The sequence below is a fragment of the Mauremys mutica genome, chromosome 1 (genome assembly GCF_020497125.1).
Source record: "Mauremys mutica isolate MM-2020 ecotype Southern chromosome 1, ASM2049712v1, whole genome shotgun sequence".
Taxonomy (NCBI): Eukaryota; Metazoa; Chordata; order Testudines; family Geoemydidae; genus Mauremys; species Mauremys mutica.
The window spans coordinates 136122619-136142093 of NC_059072.1; the positions used below are offsets into that span (position 1 = coordinate 136122619).

The window sequence follows — 19475 nt, forward strand, 5'->3', positions numbered from 1 at the left end:
CATGTCTGTTTGATTTTTGCCCTCCTTTGAAACAGGAACTGGGATGAGAACAGCAGCAGGTGGCACAGCAGCCCCAGCTAAAAGCTTTATCAGCTTTGTGACAGGTCTGCTCAGGATCACAGTTGGTTCTGACTGCTGTGTTTCTCTGTCTCCCACAGCAGAATGTGAGTGCATGGGCATCATTCACTGGGCTGTACATGCTGGTCTTGATTCTGATCTCACTTACACCAGTTTTAAAACTAATGTGAAAAGAGAGTGAAGCTCAGTATTCTAGGTATAATCACACAAGACTATGTAGGCCTGATCCAGCAAAGTATTTAAGTGTGTGCTTAACTTTAAGCATGTGATTCATCAATGGAGCTACTCTGGTGCTTAAAGTCAGACATGCACTAAAGTACTTTGCCAGGATAAGGACCATAGAGGAGTAGAAAAACCTAGGTCTATGAAATGATGCTTTGGAATATGTAGCTCAAAACCACACTGGTTTCCGCCCTACCTGCCACATCATATTTTAAGTTTGCATCTAATTTGCTGTCCCCATTAGATGTCCTTTGGTATTATTACTTTCTGAGTTTCTTCAAATTCCTTCCAAATGCTGTCAAGGTGCTCAGGGAGCTGAACAACATATTAAAGGGAATAATTATGGTAAAATAAAAACACAAGAGCAACCCTCATTAAAATTGAAGCAAATAAAACCAGCTAAATATCTCTTTTTTTCAGATGTTTTCCCCAACTTGCATTTTTCAGGTCTGAAGCTTATTTTGCTCCCCTAATGTCCAGCTTTTTTCAGCTATTGTGTATTGTTCTGTTCTCATTTATTTTTAAGACCCCCATCCTTTGTGGATTTCATTTATGGTCTGATAATCCACTTTTTTCCCCAAATCATGAATGAATGTTAAATAAAACAGGACCCAATAGCAATCTCTGGAGCACGCCATTAGAGACATTAGCCCGTGATATGATGCATTGCTGTTGATCACTCAGTACCTCATCTCTGTCTGGGCAGATATCGTTTTGATAACATGCTCATCATGCTAGTGTCTGAGCACCTTACACTTTTTGCTGCGTATGCTTGTTGCTGTTACTTGTATTACAGTCGCATGTAGAGACTCCACATGAGATCAAAGCCCCATTGCACTAGACACTGTACAATCTCTGCCTGGAAAAGCTTACAATTAAAATGGACAAGACAAGGATGGGTGAGGAAACAGAGAGGTGAAGTGATTTGCCCACGGTCACAGAGCAGTTCCCTGGCAGAGCCTAGAATAAAACCCACCTCTCCTGAGTCCCAGTCCACTTCCTTATCCTTTGGACCAGGGTCATTCTTGCTCTCCAGTCCACTGTATGAAGTAATTGATCCTTCAGGCAATTTTTGATCTGTGTGTCAAAGCTTGTTTCCAACCCAGTTTCAGTGTTGGTCATCCTTGGTGTACAGGATGGAAAATTTATCAGTGAATCAAAGCACAATGTCGGTAGCTTTTACAAGCTCATGTTTGTTTACTACAGTACCAATTATGATTTTGAAACAAACCACAGCATGTCAGAATGGATCAGAGACCAGCAGATTGTTTCCACAGAGTGGATGCTGTTGTAATACCGACGCTGTAGCTGACATTTATAGTTACTGGCCTTTCTTCTTAATTATGAAGTCTGGTAAAAGCCTAGGGCAGATCAAGTTTTGTTGCAAAATGCAGCGGGATGAACTTCAAGTGTGTTATATCCTTGGGGCAGCCGGTGTAGGAAGCAATCACTTGAGGCCAGAGAGCAGACAGCTAACCAAAACCTCCATTTTATTTACAGATAAAGAGAGTTCACTCAGCCGGTTGAAACCGGCTGAGCTATCCCTTAATAGTCTAACTCAGTTGCCATAGTAACAAAACCCATGACAACCAAATACACAACATATTCCTCCCCCCCTAATAAGAACATCCCCTAAATAAAACACACACTAAACTAGAGAAGGAGGGTAGACTGCCTCCATTCCCGGCTAAACCCTGGGGATTATTTTGCCCCATAACCGTGGGTTCGCCCTAACTAAAGATCCAGCCGATGAGGAGGCCTTCTGTCTCTAGGTGGATTACGGTGAACTTCTGGTGTTGTTGCACCTGAAAGTACTAGGGGCTCAGGGTCCGCAGCACGAATAGGTGAGGAGGTGGTATCAGCTCGTGCTGGGCAAAGGGGTATCTCAGCTGCCGGCAGTAGTGGAGGAGAACAGTCAGGAACAGGTGACTCATGATTCGGTGTCTCACCAGGAGGGGTGAAGTCAGACCCCTCAACTGCAGATGGGTCCTGAAGACTGGCATGACCTGGCAACAGCTGATCTACATGTCGCCGCCAGGTAAGATTCTCTGCAGTCCGGACTGTATAGGAAACAGGTCCTGTTTGAGTGATGACTGTGGCTGGGACCCATTTAGCTCTGGAAGTATAATTCCGAAGGGTAGGCGACAGTATCGATAAAGCCCCTTATGAGTCACAATAGTCAACAGCTCTTGGGACTTTTCATCGACGTGCATCTGTAAATATGCTTGACTCAGATCAATCTTACTGAACTTTTGTCCCCCAGCCAGGCCTGCGAAGAGGTCATCGATGCGGGGAAGCGGGTATTGCTCTGCACACAACACTGGGTTGACAGTGACTTTAAAATCACCGCAAATCCGGAGAGAGCCATCTTTCTTCACTATTGGAACGATAGGAGTGGCCCATGAGCTATGGGTAACTGGTATTAGGACTCCATTGGTGACCAGGCGCTCCAGTCTGCTTCAACTTTTGGCCTGATGACATATGGCACAGTTCGGGCTTTCAGATATTTTGGTGGACTGCCAGGTTTAATGTTCAACGTCACAGTGATTCCCTTCATACTTCCCAAATCATCTCCAAAAACAGCAGCATGTTTCCTTAGTATAGGGGTTAGACTGGTTTCTTCTTTAGTCATCCGGTGCACTTCTGCCCAGTTCAGCTGAATCTTCCCAAGCCAAGACCTACCCATTAAGGCTTGGTAGTTACCTCTCACCACAAACAGTGGCAATTTAGCCGCCTGTCCATTGAGCTCCACCTTAACATCAATAGTGCCCAACATGGGCACAGCTTCACCTGTATACATCTTCAGAACAGTTTTTGTTGCCTTAAGCGGAAGATGCTGTAGCTTTTCCTTATACACAGTCTCAGGAACCAGCGAGACAGCTGCACCGGTGTCTAGTTCCATGCGTATAGGTTTGCCCTCCAATAAGGGGGTTACCCAGTATTCATGTGAGCCCGCTGCCAAAGACAAAACATGCAGAGGCACTTCCTCTTGTGAGGAGGTGTCACCTTGATCATCCTGGGTCTGCTCTAGGGTATGCAAGGTTCCTCTTTTTGTCGGCCAGACCACAGGCCTCTTTTTCTTTTGTTTACAGGCATACTCAATGTGTCCCTTTTTGCCACAGTGTCGACACACCAGGTCCTTACACCAGCATTCTGATGCCTGGTGACCCAGCTTACCACAGCGGTAACATTCTTGACTCTGCACCGTTTTGTGGGTCAGTTCTTGTGACACTTTTTGCACCCTAGGGGATGCACCGATGTATTGTGCCTCCCTTGTAGCCAGTTCCATGGAGACAGCAATATCAACAGCCTTCTGTAATGTAAGCTGAGCCTCTGTCAGTAGGCGCTTCCGTATAGCTTCACTGCAGAGGCCACACACTAACCTGTCACGCAGGGCATCATTTAACATCTCTTTAAATTCACAGTGTTCTGCTAGCTTTTTTAAAATGGCTACAAATTGTACAACTGTTTCATCTTCCTTTTGGTCTCTTTTGTGGAACCTATATCTTTCAGCAATTACCAGTGGTTTTGGGGAGAAATGAGACCCCAGGATTTCCACAATGTCACTGTAAGATTTAGTCTCAGGCTTAACAGGGTGTAGTAAGCTGTGTAGCAGAGAGTAGGTTTTAGCCCCTACAACAGTTAAGAATATTGGCACCTTCTTCGCTTCTGTAATGTCATTTGCAATACCAAAAAGCTCAAAACGCTCAGTATACACATGCCACTGCTCTGTATTCTCATCAAAAGGCTCCAGGGGCCTGGTCAGAGTAGCCATGATTTTTAGTTTCACTTTCACAGTCAGTGCAAACAAGCAGCTTTTTTTCTTTGTTTGGTCTTTACCTTGACTTCTACTTCCTTCTGTTACTGGAGCAGCACCAGGATCCCACCCTCGTCGCCAGTGTTATATCCTTGGGGCAGCCGGTGTAGGAAGCAGTCACTTGAGGCCAGAGAGCAGACAGCTAACCAAAACCTCCATTTTATTTACAGATACAGAGAGCTCACTCAGCCGGTTGAAACCGGCTGAGCTATCTCTTAATAGTCTAACTCAGTTGCCATAGTAACAAAACCCATGACAACCAAATACACAACAAAGTGTTAGCATGGTCTCTATATCCAGTGCAAATGCAGATTTTCCTGGGACAGGGAAAAGGTTTGCAAAAGCCTTTCTGCTGATGTTTTGACAGTTAATTAACCTGCTGAGGTAAGAATGACTAACAAGAAGCAGGGTAAAAATCTCAGCTTTTAATTCTTCCTGTTAAGAAAATTCTTCAAATTTAATAACACAAAATATTTTGATTGCTGCAGCGTATTTCAGTGCTTAAAAGACCAGGTTAAAAATGATGTGTTTTATAGTAAGCATGATGTGCCAGATTTTCAAAGGTATTTAAGTGCATAAAGATGCAGATAAGCAGCTATTGGGATTTCAGAAGTGGAACTGATCCAAAGGCCATTGACAGCAATGGAAACACTCCCATTGACTTCAGTAGGCTTTGGATCAGGTCCTGAGCCTGGTAGTAAGTGTTCATAGTAAGTGTGGACTATAAGATCTTATTGGCACATGCTAGGAGATAAAGTTTGTAGTACTGCATTGCCTTGAGAACCTATTTACCTAGGGAAATGACCTTTGAATAGAAACTTAGTGTGATATCAAGCAAGAGATGAACTATTGAGGATACGTTGAAGGGCAGAATCTCACAGCCATGCAGTGGGAAGAAACATTTAGAAAAAACATTACTCAGGCTGTAGAATGCATTATAAATATGGCACTGAGGCATGTATGAATTCCTCACTGAACTTTTAAATCCATTAGCTAAAACTCACTTCAGTCTAATCAACTTCAAGGAAAAATTAATTGGTTATTTCTTTTCTAGCCCTGAGTAATTCATCGCTGCCCTCGATTCTGCTTTGCCACCTGTTTGGCACTTACAGAAGATGAGTGTTTCCATTCAGTGTGATTTACTTTAGATCTGTATATTCTGCTTGCTGTTTCTTCTTCCTGATGCAGAGCCCTCTCATGGCCAGCCTTTTTCTAATATGCCCTTTGATTAGATTGCGCTGTACACTCTGTACCTAGTGAAGTGTTTTATTGAGACATTTGCTTAATTTTTTGGCAGCACAACATTTTGACCATCTAAATCAGTGTCTCTGTTCAATCTGGTGTTCCTCTCATTCGTAACACGGCTTTTCTTTGTGTTTTCCTGCTAAAATGCCGCATGCTTATATTAGACCCTTTGTGTTTCCAAAGTTCCTGGGTCAAGTAAAAACAAAGTACCTGGGTGTGGGGGGTGACAGAAATGTATACTGTCGCTTTTTGTGAGGCGCTGCTGCATGGCTAACGTCTGCTCTTGGACAACTAATGTTAGAGATGGCTGAGTAATGTTTGCTGTATATGAATGTTATTTTAAAAATAGAATAATTTTGTCCGGTTCTAATATTTGTAACCTGCTCACTTTTGAATGGATTCACCTAGTCCCTTACATTAGGTGCACAATGAGGGGGCAATACGGAGCCTTTCTCTCCACCCCAACTTTCTGTGCCCCATGAAAAGGCTGGAGAGAATTGCAGTGTGTGCTCAGGTCAGTGTGCTCCCTCACTCCTTCCCTCATACCTCCCCCCCAGAATGTGGGGATGGGCAGGGAGGGACAGAGGGTATGTGGAGCTATGACTCAATCCCCTATTGTACTGGCCAGTGGAGCTGAAATATGCTCCACTCCATAGAAGGGGAGGCAATGTGAGCAGTCCACTTATGCGCCAAGATGCTTCTGAAGCTATTCTGCCTCCCTGTGCCAGGATAAGATCATTATTTATAAAAGGCCTGTCATCCCTTTTGAGTGCTTGTGCCCCATTTAAGAGGCTATTTTTATCACAAGTTTGGCGTTCTTTCTTAAAGCCCCAGCTGCTGGATTCATGAGATTGCAAGAGAAGCACAATTAGTTCCCCACCCCCAAAATGAAAGTTTCTCTAGCCCTTGTTGTGAAGAATAGGTTGAAAACATGAACCAAGTGCACCCTACAGGTATACAAAACAGAGGTATACAAAAAGAACCCCAATTTATTTATATATTTTTGAAATCTCATGATTTGTGAGCCAGTATCACAATTTTTGTGGGTCCTGACTTACGATTTTTGAACACTTGGGGTTGATAATAATGGAATAGTTAAATTTCTTTATGGGTAACAGATAAATAAAAGAGGATTAGTCTTGATTTTCTTTATGCTGTTTAAATCTCCTGTATTCGAAAGGGAGAGGTTTTCAAAACAACCTCAACACTTGCACCAGCATCTGGAGCGTCCATTTGCTGCACAGAGTGGATAGACAGACACACTATTATTCTGATTTGCAAATGCCTGACTGGCTTCCGGGAATATGTGTTTTTGTGCTAGGGAATGGAGGAGCACAACAGCTTTGAATGCACAAATTTAGATACTGCTTTGAAATTTTTGCCTTAAACATCTGGAGAACAGTACAACGATTGTGAAGTACATATACAAAATAGTCTTAAATGCAGAATTTTTAAATTCATATTTCTTCTATATAATATTTCTGGCGTCACAAACGGATCTGAGCAATTTAGGGCTAAAATGTTCAAAATCCAGCACCTCCAATTTCAATTTCATCAGCAAATTATTCCTTCACTCACATGCAAACTAGTAAAGGTGTGTGCAAAACCGTAAAACATGTATGCATATAGGTAAGAATTCTGTACGTGCAAAGTTATGTTATATGTGCAGAGTTGTCTGGGTGTGCATGGGTGCACACATTTTTTTAGTGTAATTTAGGCACTTATGGTTTAAAACACAGCCCTTCTGATCTTCACTTTTTAATCAATATGAGACTGGGGAATGTCTGTTCTGTTATTAGAGCAGCATGTTCCATCAGGTTTCCTCTTGAGGAAGGAATTCATTGTATGTCCTTGCTGCTCCATATGAAGGTCATGATGTGCCTTTCAAAGTAGTTCATCATACTGATGATTGCTCCCCCTTTGTGTTCTGATGTGCTAAGTTAAAACGTACTATAAAGTAAGACTAATATGGCTGCTGTTGCTGCTTCTTATGAGATAAAAATATGACTGACTAAGCAGCTAGTGTAGCACAGAAGTTTTACTATGTATTATATTTACGGATTCGCTTTGAAATGCATAGAGTACTTACATTGATTTTAATGGGACTTTTGTGTGGTAAGAATAATTGGCAGTGATATTATAATTTATCCATCCCTTAAACAACACTCCATCGATATGAATAACACTAGAGTAAATAAATTATGTGGCTGAACTTTTTAGCTCAATGACTTTTTCAGCATTCTAAGTGTGTTCTCCTTTATTAGGGCAGAGGTTCCCAAAGTGTGGGGTGGACCCCCCCTAGGAGGGCATCGAGGAATGTCGCTCGGGGGCATGGCAAGCCTGGGCTAGCCCCTACAGGGGTGGAGAGGGAGCGCCACTCAGTCCCTGCCCCAGCTGTGCTCCGGTCCTGCCCCCAGCCGCATCCCTGGCTCCTTGCATCATGCCTGGCTCTGTCACCAGCCCTGGCATAGCTCCATTCCCCACCCCCACCCCCAGCCTCTGGCTGCAGACCTGCTCCCAGCCCCAGACCCACCCCCCAGTCGTGGCCCCGGCTCAGGGTAAGAGGAGGTGTGACCATTAAAAGCTTGGGGGCTGCTGTATTAGGGGATGGGAAAGAGAGAAGATCGTTAGTCCCATCCACATAGCTCAGGGATTTTTAGTTTTATTTTTATTGAACCACATATTTTGAAACACATATTAATAGCGTTTGGAGCACATCTTGACAGAGATTGCCTGCTGGCATATCCCCTTTCATGTGCAATCACATGGACTTCTCCCATTTCCAACTGTGCAACATCTCTGTGGCACTGGCAGCAGTAATACTTATAAAACCCGATGAGCCAGTTTCTGATTTCTGTTACGTCAGATTTAGTCCACTGAAGTCCATGGGGTTACTCTCAATTTACACTAGAGTAACTGAAATCAGTATCTGGCCTGAATTTTAACTTCAGTGTGAAGCATTGTTTACCCTCTAAAAATAAAAGTTGCACTAAGAAACCTGGATGCTTGCACAAGCATATGGAAGCAAGGAGGAGGAGGTAGTGCCATGTGATCTGGCAGTTGTAAGGATCACCACCAAATGTTCCACATATCATTAGCAGTCCACTGTTCTCACTGCATGGGAGCCACTGACCTCAATGTTAATCACTTTATTGGACAAGTTGTAATCTTACTTGTTTCAATAGGGAAAACCTCTTTGAGCATATTTTATAATAATAATAAGCTAGCTTGCCTTTCTAAACCTAATTTTGACCCCATCCAGGCTTTGCCAATGTTGAAAGCTCTTTGGACAGACAGCATTTTTGTACAACACTGTCAGAAGGGAGGCTGCGTGGACTTCGTATTGCAAGAATTATTAGAGGCAGAGGTTTTGTTGTGTCTTGATCCCTCCAATGAGCCACTGTTCAACTGCTTACACCATCTCCGAGCAACCACAGTAGGTCTTTCCCCTTCACATACCCCTGGCATATCCTCTTTGACTAGCCATACTTTCAACTATAATTCTCCTCTTTCCCCCAATGTGCACACTCATGCATACTTATTTCCAAATTTGGAGTGACTTGATGGAGTTACATTCATTTTGCACAGCCAAATGATTTCCAGATTGGTGCAGTTTAGACCATCATGGCCCTACTTATGCTAATTTTCTGATCAATACACACTCAGTCTGCAACTTGGATCACTGGCCAATGTACCCCGATGGTTATAGTAAAATAATTGTAGGACAAAATGTGGAATGAGTTTAATTCTCATTTTTTTGCAAATCTTTCAAATCTAGGTTATATCTCTGGGCTTTCTGACACCTTTGGTATTGCTAAAATTGTCTTGCTAACTCATTTACATGAATTAATGCATAACTGCTCTCTTTCACTTCAGTTGCACACCACACATAAAAATTAGCTGTAGGTAATGCACTTGAAATCTGTAGTTAATATTCCAGAGTCTTTTATAAAAGTCAAGCTATGTTGAATCAAATATGATGTTGTCATTGGGAGGAGAGGAGAGGAGTTAGCTTTGTTGATAGGCTAGGTGGTCTTTAATAGTGAGATTTTTCTGCAGGCATTCAGATGTGGGATGATAATGGATGCCTAATCACTAAAAGTACAAATCCTAACTGAAGTAATTCATCAGTACTTCTTTCCTTGCAGAGCTATTGTGTTCCAGTTTTCTTTCAAAATGTATATTTACTTGCCTTCATACTAACAATTTTCTGGGTTCTCTATATTTCTGTCCTGACATGTGTCTGGATCTGGGTTTATGTATATACATGTGTTGTTTGTGTACATGCATCATAATCTATACAATATTTTAATAACAACTTGAGTGTGCTTCCTCTTTGCAAGGTAATAATCTTGTCCTGGGCTAAATAAACTTGGAGGCAGAAGTATTCATTAGCTAAGAACTTTATTAGCCTGGGATACATTTAGTACTCAGTTAACAGAGACCATCCTTAAGTAATTATTATTGTAATCTTACATTCTTGCTGTCCTCTCATTCCCGTGCCCTATAGCTGCTGGTGGGAAATTCCTGTGTATGTGTAGTGTTTGTATACAGAATTGCAGATGCAGCATTTCTGTTGTGATTCTGACACATCCCATGTAGTTTGTAATTATTGCTAGGCCCAGAGTTTCCCCTCATATATAGCAAAGTGAGTTTGATTGTACTGTTGAATAGTTATTGCGGGAATGTAATAGGAGAGTAATGAGCATCTTGAGGGATGTTCATGGTGTAGGAAGCATGCAGTGCTCTTTCTCCGAGTGATCTTGTTGATCTTCTGAAGCTTCCTAATGTTTTATAGTGAGGCTGATACCTGTATAGTTTACAATATGGTCTAGTCCTGTGTGTGCAATGGAATATTTGGTTTGACTTCTGATTGTTATGAAGCTTGTTTCATAAGATCATTATATTGCTTTTTCCTTGATTTTAAGACCGACGTTCTGCAGTATGTCTCAGCCAAATAGATGAGCAGTGGTACTACAGGGTAATGTGCACTTAGCAAGCACTGTACTTTGAGATCGTCTCATGTTAGTCCTGCCTTTGGGAACTGTTTACAGGAAGGGTCATTGATGTGTACATTTCACAGGGTGTGATTGGGGCTTCGTCTGTGGGTATATCTATACTGCAGTTGGAGGTGTGATTGCGGCACATGGAGACATACCCAAGCTAGCTTTGATCTAGCTAGCATGAGGACCAATAGCAGCGAAGTTGCAGCATCATGGGCTTCAGTGCAGGCTGTACAAGTCTGCCTAGGATCAAGGGTACTTACGTGGGCGACTAGCCCACACTGTAGTCTGTGCTGCTATGGCTTCACTGCTATTGGTACCCGAGCTACTAGATTAAAGGTTGCTCAGGTATGTCTACGCCTGCTGCATTCATGCCTCCAGTGTCTTATTCCTTTTTCTTGGTTGCTTATTTGGTTTTGACCTGCAGGGCTGATGGCTAGGGACGTAGGTTTAATCATGTCATGTGTTTTGTCTTCCCCCTCCAATTCAGTTTTGTCACAGTTTAAAGTATAGCCCTAGGTACCAGACTGAGTCAAAAGCTTTCTTAAAGGCTTAGAAGAGGCAAGTCTTTCTCCTCCCCGCCCATCCTCCCCATTTCTGTTAGTAAGTGCCTTATTCATTCCTTCTCAGACAGACAGCACTTTGGCACCAAAATGTAACTGTTAATACTCCAGTCTTACTTCGCACTGAGCAGGAGCTGCTATATCTCTTCCATTATCATTTTGTTTAGAATCTACTTATTATATATTCTCAGACATCATTCCCTCTGGTCATTGCTTCTAGGAAATTTACATTTATTTACCAACGAAACTTCAGTTACTCTCCCAGTTACAAGAAGACTCTATCCTGTGGGGCAGCTGTAATCTCTTTTTCAGGAATAGATGCACATGATGGGAAAAGTGGATTGAGAGAAGAACCTTTTCCTGATCACAGAGAATCCATGAACATATTAATAAATCACCTGGTGAACTGCCTGGTCCAGGTGGTCTAAAAAAATCACACTTTTCGCTGTATCCACTGTTGAAACATCTGCTAAAATACCAGTTCCCCTGCAATACCTGAAGGTCCAGGCCTTATTAAATGTATTATGAGTAAGAGTTGGCAATTATGCTAGATTAGCAGCAGTTTTCATAGAAGATTAGGATTGGAAGAGACCTCAGGAGGTCATCTAGTCCAACCCCCTGCTCAAAGCAGGAGCAACACCAACTAAATCATCCCAGCCAGGGCTTTGTCAAGCCAGGCCTTAAAAACTGTAAGGATGGAGATTCCACCCCCTTCCTAGGTAACCCATTCCAGTGCTTCACTAACCCCCTAGTGAAATAGTTTTTCCTAATATCCAACCTAGACCTCCCCCACTGCAACTGAGACCATTGCTCCTTGTTCTGTCATCTGCCACCCCTGAGAACAGCCTAGCTCCATCCTCTTTGGAACCCCCCTTCAGATAGTTGAAGGCTGCTATCAAATCCCCCCTCACTTTTCTCTTCTGCAGACTAAATAAGCCCAGTTCTCTCAGCCTTTCCCCATAAGTCATGTGCCCCAGCCCTCTAATAATATCTGTTGCCCTCCACTGGACTCTCTCGAATTTGTCCACATCCTTTCTGTAGTGGGGAGCCCAAAACTGGACACAATACTCCAGATGTGGCTTCACCAGTGTCAAATAGAGGAGAATAATCACCTCCCTCGATCTGCTGGCAGTGCTCCTACTAATGCAGCCTGTAGCGGGGTGGTCATCCCGCTCTGGCCCTGAAGGGGTTAAAAGCAGCCCTGGAAAGGGCTGTGGCAGGGAAAACCTAGGCTGATTGGGGGAAGCAGCCACAGCTGGGGCAACGCCCCAATCAGGCTACAGCTGGCCTTGTAAGAGGGCTGAGGGCCAGAGGCTCGAAGAGATGTGCGCTCTCTCTCTCGCTTCAGAGAGAGGAAGGACTTGGCTGCCTGGGAGCTGAGCAGGGCACCTGAGGTGGAGCAGTGCTGGGGAAGGGCAGAGGGAACTCCAGCCTGGCAAAACCCCAGGCTGCAGGTCTAGTTAAGGGCCCACAAAGGGTACTAGCAGGGTAACTGAAGTGGAGCAGTACTAGGGAAGGGCAGAGGGAAGGGGAGCTCCAGCCTAGCAAAGCCCCAGGCTGCAGGCCAAGCTAAGGGCCCACAAAAGGGTACTAGGGCTGCAGAGGGGCAGCCCAGATTTAGGCAGAGGCAGCTGGTCCAACCCCCCCTTGCCGATGATGAGTGGTTTATAGACTGCAGTCAGCCCCAATGAGTGGGGGCTAGATGGTGGCTGGCAGTAGCCATTGAGGCAAAGTGGGGATAGGGGGTTGGGGGTTCCCCTGGGTTTGGAAGCCCCAGATTGTGGGTTACTGCTGGGGCAGAACCCTGACGTAAAAGGGCACCGGGATCCGGGAGGAACACGGGGGCCAGCGGCAGGCCAAACATCAGCCAGCAGAGGGTTGACTCATATCCAGCTTCTTGTCCACTATAATTCCCAGGTCCTTTTCTGCAGAACTGCCACTTAGCCAGTCGGTCCCCAGCCTGTAGTGGTGCATGGGATTCTTCCGTCCTAAGTGCAGGACTCTGCACTTGTCTTTGTTGAACCTCATCAGATTTCTTTTAGCCCAATCCTCCAATTTGTCTAGGTCACTCTGAACCCTATCCCTACCCTGCAGCGTATCTACCTCTCCTCTCAGCTTAGTGTCATCTGCAAACTTGCTGAGGGTGCAATCCAACCCGTCTTCCAGATCATCTCAGTTTTGTACTGAGACTTCACAAAGACTTCTGAAAGGAGCCTTGTAAAATGGAGACCTGCCTGGGGAACACTATTGGAAGTAATATCTAACAGCTCGCAACATACTTTATTTCCATTTCGTTTAACAAAAACTTAGACATGGGGCCTGATCCATTACTTACTGAAGTCAATGGAAAGACTCCCATTGATGACTTCAGTGAGCATCAGATCTGGCTCCGGATGTACTGAACTCTTTTACACTTAACTTAAAGTGAACGTTAAAAGAGGTGATGAGCTGAAAGTGTGGAGGAGTTGTGGAGCTTCTGAAGGTATGCATAGGTAACCCACACCTGCTTGGTGTGGCACTGTGTCCTGCCCTCCCCGCTCCCCAAGTGGCAGCTAGACCAGCTAGAGATTTATGTGTTTGCTAGGGTACGTCTATACTACCCGCTGGATTGGTGGGTAGTGTTAGATGTATCGGGGATCGATTTATCATGTCTCATCTAGACACGATAAATCGATCCCTGAATCGACGCCTATACTCCACATCCGCAGGAGGAGTAAGCGAAGTCGACAGGGGAGCCGCAGCAGTCGACTCGCCACCGTGAGGACAGCCAGGTAAATCGAATTAAGATACTTCGACTTCAGCTACGTGAATAGTGTAGCTGAAGTTGCATATCTTAGTTCAACCCACCCCCCACTAGTGTAGCCCAGGCCTTACAGCCTTGGCTAAGAGACATGTGTCTTTTGGCTCATGCAGTAAAGGCTCCAGAGGTCCCAGATTTGATCCCGGCTGACAACAACTGGGGTCGGCATTACACATGCACCAGAACCTTACTTTGAATGCAAATATAGCATTAAGGACTACAGTACTTGTATTGGGGCTAACACAGGTCATGCTGGCCCTCATCAACCCACAGAAACTATCATTCCTTCACACAACAAATGTTCACTTTTGCAAAAGCGGAAATCCATCCCTTCACCAAATGTCAAGGTTTGCATTTGAGGTACAGATGAAAATAGTTTGTTTTACTCCTGGGGGAATTCTGCGGTACTGCGCACCCGCAGAAAATGCCGCCTCCCCCCACCCCCCACAGAATTTCATTGCTTCCCTGCAGAAAATGACAGGGAAGCAAAGGGAAGCCATGCAAGAGGGGAGGGAAGGGGGGCATGGGTATTGCCCCCCCCAAACAGAGGTGAGGGGGCACACGGAGTTACATTCCACTGCCCCCACCCCAATTTAAGCAAGGGCAGAGCTGCCCAGCTGAAGGAGGCTGGGTCTTGGCTCTGCTGACTCTGAAGCTGAACGCCACCTCCTGGGTCCTAGTGCCAGTCGTGCTCCCCTTCTGTGTGCTAGGAGCCTTCCTGTTTCCTGTGCAACAGTAAGTGCCTGCCGTGAGGCTGAGTAACGGGGGTGGGGGAATGAGGGAAGGAGGTGGGGGGGTGGGGAGAAGAGGCAGTAGGGAAGGAAGGGGGGTGGAATAGGGGAGGGGGAAGGGAATGTGGGAGAGAGGGGAGGGAAAGTTTGTGTCCATTTATTCTTTTGCGTAGACACTGTCCAGTTTGGCCAATGTACATGGCAGAGGGGCATTGCGGGCACACGATGGCATATATCACATTGGTAGATGTGCAGGTGAATGAGCCCCTGATGGCGTGGCTGATGTGATTAGGCCCTATGATGGTGTCCCTTGAATAGATATGTGGACAGAGTTGGCAACGGGCTTTGTTGCAAGGGTAGGTTCCTGGGTTAGTGTTTTTGTTGTGTGGTGTTTGGTTGCTGGTGAGTATGTGCTTCAGGTTGGGGGGCTGTCTGTAAGTGAGGACTGGCCTGTCTCCCAAGGTCTGTGAGAGTGAGGGATCATCCTTCAGGATAGGTTGTAGATCCTTGATGATGCTCTGGAGAGGTTTTAGTTGGGACTGAAGGTGACGGCTAGTGGCATTCCGTTACTTTATTTGTTGGGCCTGTCATGTAGTAGGCGACTTCTGGGTACTCTTCTGGCTCTGTCAATCTGTTTTTTTCACTTCAGCAGGTGGGTATTGTAGTTTTAAGAGAGCTTGTTAGAGATCTTGTAGGTGTTTGTCTCTGTCTGAGGGACTGGAGCAAATGTGGTTGTATCTTAGAGCTTGGCTGTAGACAATGGATGGTGTGATGTGGTCTGGATGAAAGCTGGAGGCAGTCAGTAGGTTTCAGGAATAGTGTGATGGTTATGTGACCATCGCTTATTAGCACTGTAGTGTCCCGGAAGTGGATCTCTTGTGTGGACTGGTCCAGGCTGAGGTTGATGGTGGGATGGAAACTGTTGAAATCCTGGTGGAATTCCTCAAGGGCTTCTTTTCCATGGGTCCAGATGATGAAGGTGTTATCAATGTAGCACAAGTAGAGTAGGGGCGTTAAGGGACGAGAGCTGAGGAGGCATTGTTCCAAGTCAGCCATAAAAATGTTGGCATACTGTGGGGCCATGTGGGTACCCATAGCAGTGCCGCTGACTTGAAGGTATACGTTGTCCCCAAATGTGTGACTCTCATAGATTACCTGGCCCACAGGATTCGTTCGAGTTGAAATTTATAAATACCTTGGGCTTCAGTCTCAGATTTTGATTATCTCAGGTTCCCATTACTACTTCATTATCTGGACACACCCTCAAGTTACCATCTAAGTAACACATCCTAGAAAATATAAGAACATAAGAATGGCTGTAATGGGTCGGACCAAAGGTCCATCCAGCCCACTATCCTGTCTGCCGACCGTGTCCAATGCCAGGTGTTCCAGAGGGAGTGAACCTAACAGGTAATGATCAAGTGATCTCTCTCCTGCCGTCCATCACCACCTTCTGACAAACAGAGGCTAGGGACACCATTCCTTACCCATCCTGGCTAATAGCCATTAATGGATTTAACCTCCATGAATGTATCCAGTTCTCTTTTAAACCCGGTTATAGTCCTAGCCTTCACAACCTCCTCAGGTAAGGAGTTCCACAAGTTGATTGTGCGCTGTGTGAAGAAGAACTTCAGGGTATCAATTTATATGTTGGGTTACAAGTACTTGAGTAATAGTTTGGTAGCAACTTCAATGATTTCAAAACTAGCTGCAGATGTTTTTCAAATTTTTGGTGCATTTCAGGGGTCTTTATTTAATTAGTTTTAATCTACCTGAAAGTGCTTTGGCAAAGTGCTGGGATTTTGTGGTGTTAACATAATCAATAGCTCTTTTCTATTCACACTGGGTTCCATCTGTTTCAGAGTGTCATGAAAGTATCTTGCATTCTCCTATTAAGCCTTGCCAATTATTTTCTCTTCAGATTGACTGTTTATGTAAAAAAGTTAATCTGTCAATGAAAAAGTGCACCCTTTTGGCCTGCATTCATAAAGGTTAAATAGAGTTGCAGTTGATATTGTGTTAAATGATTGGGCTATTTTGTAGAATGTACATCTTTATACTCAATGGACTATGGCCCTAACATAGCCAGTTACTTAAGCAAGTGCATAACTTCAACCCTGTGAACAATTACATTGATTTCTCTGAGGTTTATACCAGCTGAGGATCTGGCCCAATAACATAGTTCAGGACCATCCCTTGCCTTTGTGGAATAACTACAGTGGATCACAATGCAGTTTTTAAACTTGCTGCCTATAGAGTAAATTATCCCCTTCCTCAGCAGATGAAAAGGATGCCAGGTGCCGATCCATTGTGCAGTGGGTGAGGATAAGTTTTGGGAGGCTGTCCAGGGGTGCAAATTGTGAAGCCCTATTCCTTGGGGACTCCTTATGCAGCATCACACAAAGGCATATGGGGTGGGAAAAGTGTGGGGCCAGGAGATTCAGCGCATTGTGGATCCTCAGATCCTTGCTTCTGGAAAGTGCATGGGGAGGATAGCACATTGAGGATACAGAAGACTATTTCAGCTCTTGGGCTAAAGCATCTCCATGGAGCCATGCCACATCCTGGCAGGGAGACTCCCTCCTCACCCCATCTGCCCAGTCCAGATACTCATGCCAGTTGCTGCGGATTTGACTTATCATGCCCTCTCATACCAGTGCATTTTAGAAACTGTGGGTCATTATGGAAGCTTTTATCAGCCATACATAGGCAACATTTTAAGTTTTGGCCTTCAGTAGGTTTGACATAGCATCTCCCCAGGAGGCTCAGAGGAGAGATCTATGACATGAACGCATATAGCTAAAAATCCTTAAGACTTCAAACAGAAAAGGAGACTCACTGAAAGAGCACCATCAGCAAATCTGGGATTGTATTACTGAGAGCGGCATTACAGAGATCCAGGGAGATGTAAGACTTGAGACCATGAAAATTCTTGTATGGGCGAAGCATGGCAAATATTCTCAAATATGCTGTTTACAGAGAAAACAACATAACGTTTCCAGTGCTTGAGGGAAATCTGCTCTGAATGCTTGGTGTGAGAGGTCAGTTTTAGCTAAAGCTACTGGAGTTTGCATAGGGCTCTCTCAGGAAATTGAGCTGAGCTATAGTTAGTAAAGCACTTAGAATACTAGTCATTGCTTGAAGTACGTGCAGGGTTCCCAGGGGAGAGATTGCTTAACAGAATCAAAAGGTCTTCCTTTGCAGCCACAGGGTATAAGCAACTCCCATGGAAATCAGTGGGAGGATCAGGCCCTCAGGGAGAAGTTAGCTGGGATTCTAGTTCAGGCAGCAGCAGAGACATTTTCAGCTTATAAGGGGAGGCATCAGCTGTGATACAGTGAAACCCCACTATAACGCGACCTTTGGAGTCCAAAATATCCCATCGCGCTAAATGCAGGGTCGCGGTATAGCAGGGTTTCAAATCAGTCAGATGGTCCCCAAAGTGGTGCATTGAGGTGCACCACCTAGCGCCCCTAGTGCCCAGCAGGGGAGAGGAGCTGTGGCCCCCCGCCTGCCGGGGACAGAGAATTCCGGGGCTGCCGGGGGGAGGGATAGCTCAGTGGTTTGAGCATTGGCCTGCTAAACCCAGCGTTGTGAGTTCAATCCTTGAGGAGGCCACTTAGGGATCTGGGGCAAAAATTGGTCCTGCTAGTGAAGGCAGGGGGCTGGACTCAATGACCTTTCGAGGTCCCTTCCAGTTCTAGGAGATTGGTATATCTCCAATTATTACCTTATTTTTTTTAAGGGGGGATTTGATAGCTGCTTTCAACTACCTGAAAGGGGGTTCCAAAGAGGATGGATCTAGACTGTTCTCAGTGGTAGAAGATGACAGAACAAGGAGTAATGGTCTCAAGTTGCAGAGGGGGAGGTTTAGGCTGGATATTAGGAAAAACTTTTTCACTAGTAGGGTGGTGAAGAACTGGAATGGGTTACCTAGGGAGGCAGTGGAATCTCCTTCCTTAGAGGTTTTTAAGGTCAGGCTTGACAAAGCCCTGGCTGGGATGATTTAGTTGGGTTTGGTCCTGCTTTGAGCAGGGGGTTGGACTAGATGACCTCCTGAGGTCCCTTCCAACCCTGAGATTCTATGATTCTATGATTCTGTCCCTGGCAGGTGCGGGGCCATGGCTTCCCTCCGACTACAAGAGGAGCCGCAGCTCCCCACCTGCCGGGGACAGAGAACTCCAGGGCTGCGGGTGCCGGTGCTCCCTGTCCCCGGCAGGTGCGGGGCCATGGCTTCCCTCCGACTACAAGAGGAGCCGCAGCTCCCCGCCTGCCGGGGACAGAGAACTCCAGGGCTGCGGGCGCCGGTGCTCTCTGTCCCGGCAGGTGCGGGGCCGCGGCTTCCCTCCCGCTTCAAAAGAGCACCAGCGCCAGCAGCCTCGGAATTCTCTGTCCCCAGCAGGTGCGGGGCTGCAGCTTCTCTCCCCTGCCATGGTGTTGGGGACCATTGGTACAGTATCATACTGTATAATACTGTACCTTAAAGGGGAGCCAACCTGCGATCGCGTTATATGCGATTTCGCATTATGGCGGGGTTTTACTGTACTTAACCGGCTGCCAAAGTGGAGTGGAAGAGAGAGTGGTGTCCAGGCCAGTGCAAAGAAGGGAGAATAAGAAACAGCGCAGTTTGCTCTCCTTCTTGAAAGATAGCAGCCACCAGGAAGTTGTAGCCACCTGTTATATTGGAAACTCTTGGGGTTGGTGGGGAGGGGAGGGCTGTCTTCTTGTTTGTACAGCACCGGGCACAAAGGGAGGCTGAACCGTGACTGGGGCACCCAGGTGCTACAGCAATACAAATAAACAATAATTAAAATTAGTAATAAAGGCTACAATCCCACAGGTGCTTAAGCTAATCTTTTTCTTCTTTTGAATGTTAATATCTTCTGGTTTTTACTACAAATTCATCCGTTTCTACAGCCCTTGTTAAATATTAAAGTTTCCCTTTAAATAACCCCGAATAATGCAACACCTGGGTATAGCCTTCCCAATCTCATGTGCTACCTCTGTAGACAATTA

General features: G+C 45.3%; 1 protein-coding gene across 4 annotated transcripts in view; it reads left to right on the forward strand.

Annotated features, from left to right (window-relative positions):
- Nucleotides 1–19475, forward strand: part of TSPAN11 (tetraspanin 11) — a 164015-nt gene that overhangs the window by 34814 nt on the left and 109726 nt on the right. Inside the window, exons 1-2 of one of the 4 annotated variants that reach the window (XM_045001096.1) lie at nucleotides 4386–4501; nucleotides 8625–8798. The exons of the other annotated variants lie outside the window; for them this stretch is intronic. Coding sequence (XP_044857031.1) covers nucleotides 8634–8798 — 165 coding nt within the window. The 5' untranslated portion in view covers nucleotides 4386–4501; nucleotides 8625–8633. Of the gene's footprint in view, nucleotides 1–4385; nucleotides 4502–8624; nucleotides 8799–19475 lie in introns of those variants that run through there. 4 annotated transcript variants of the gene reach the window in all.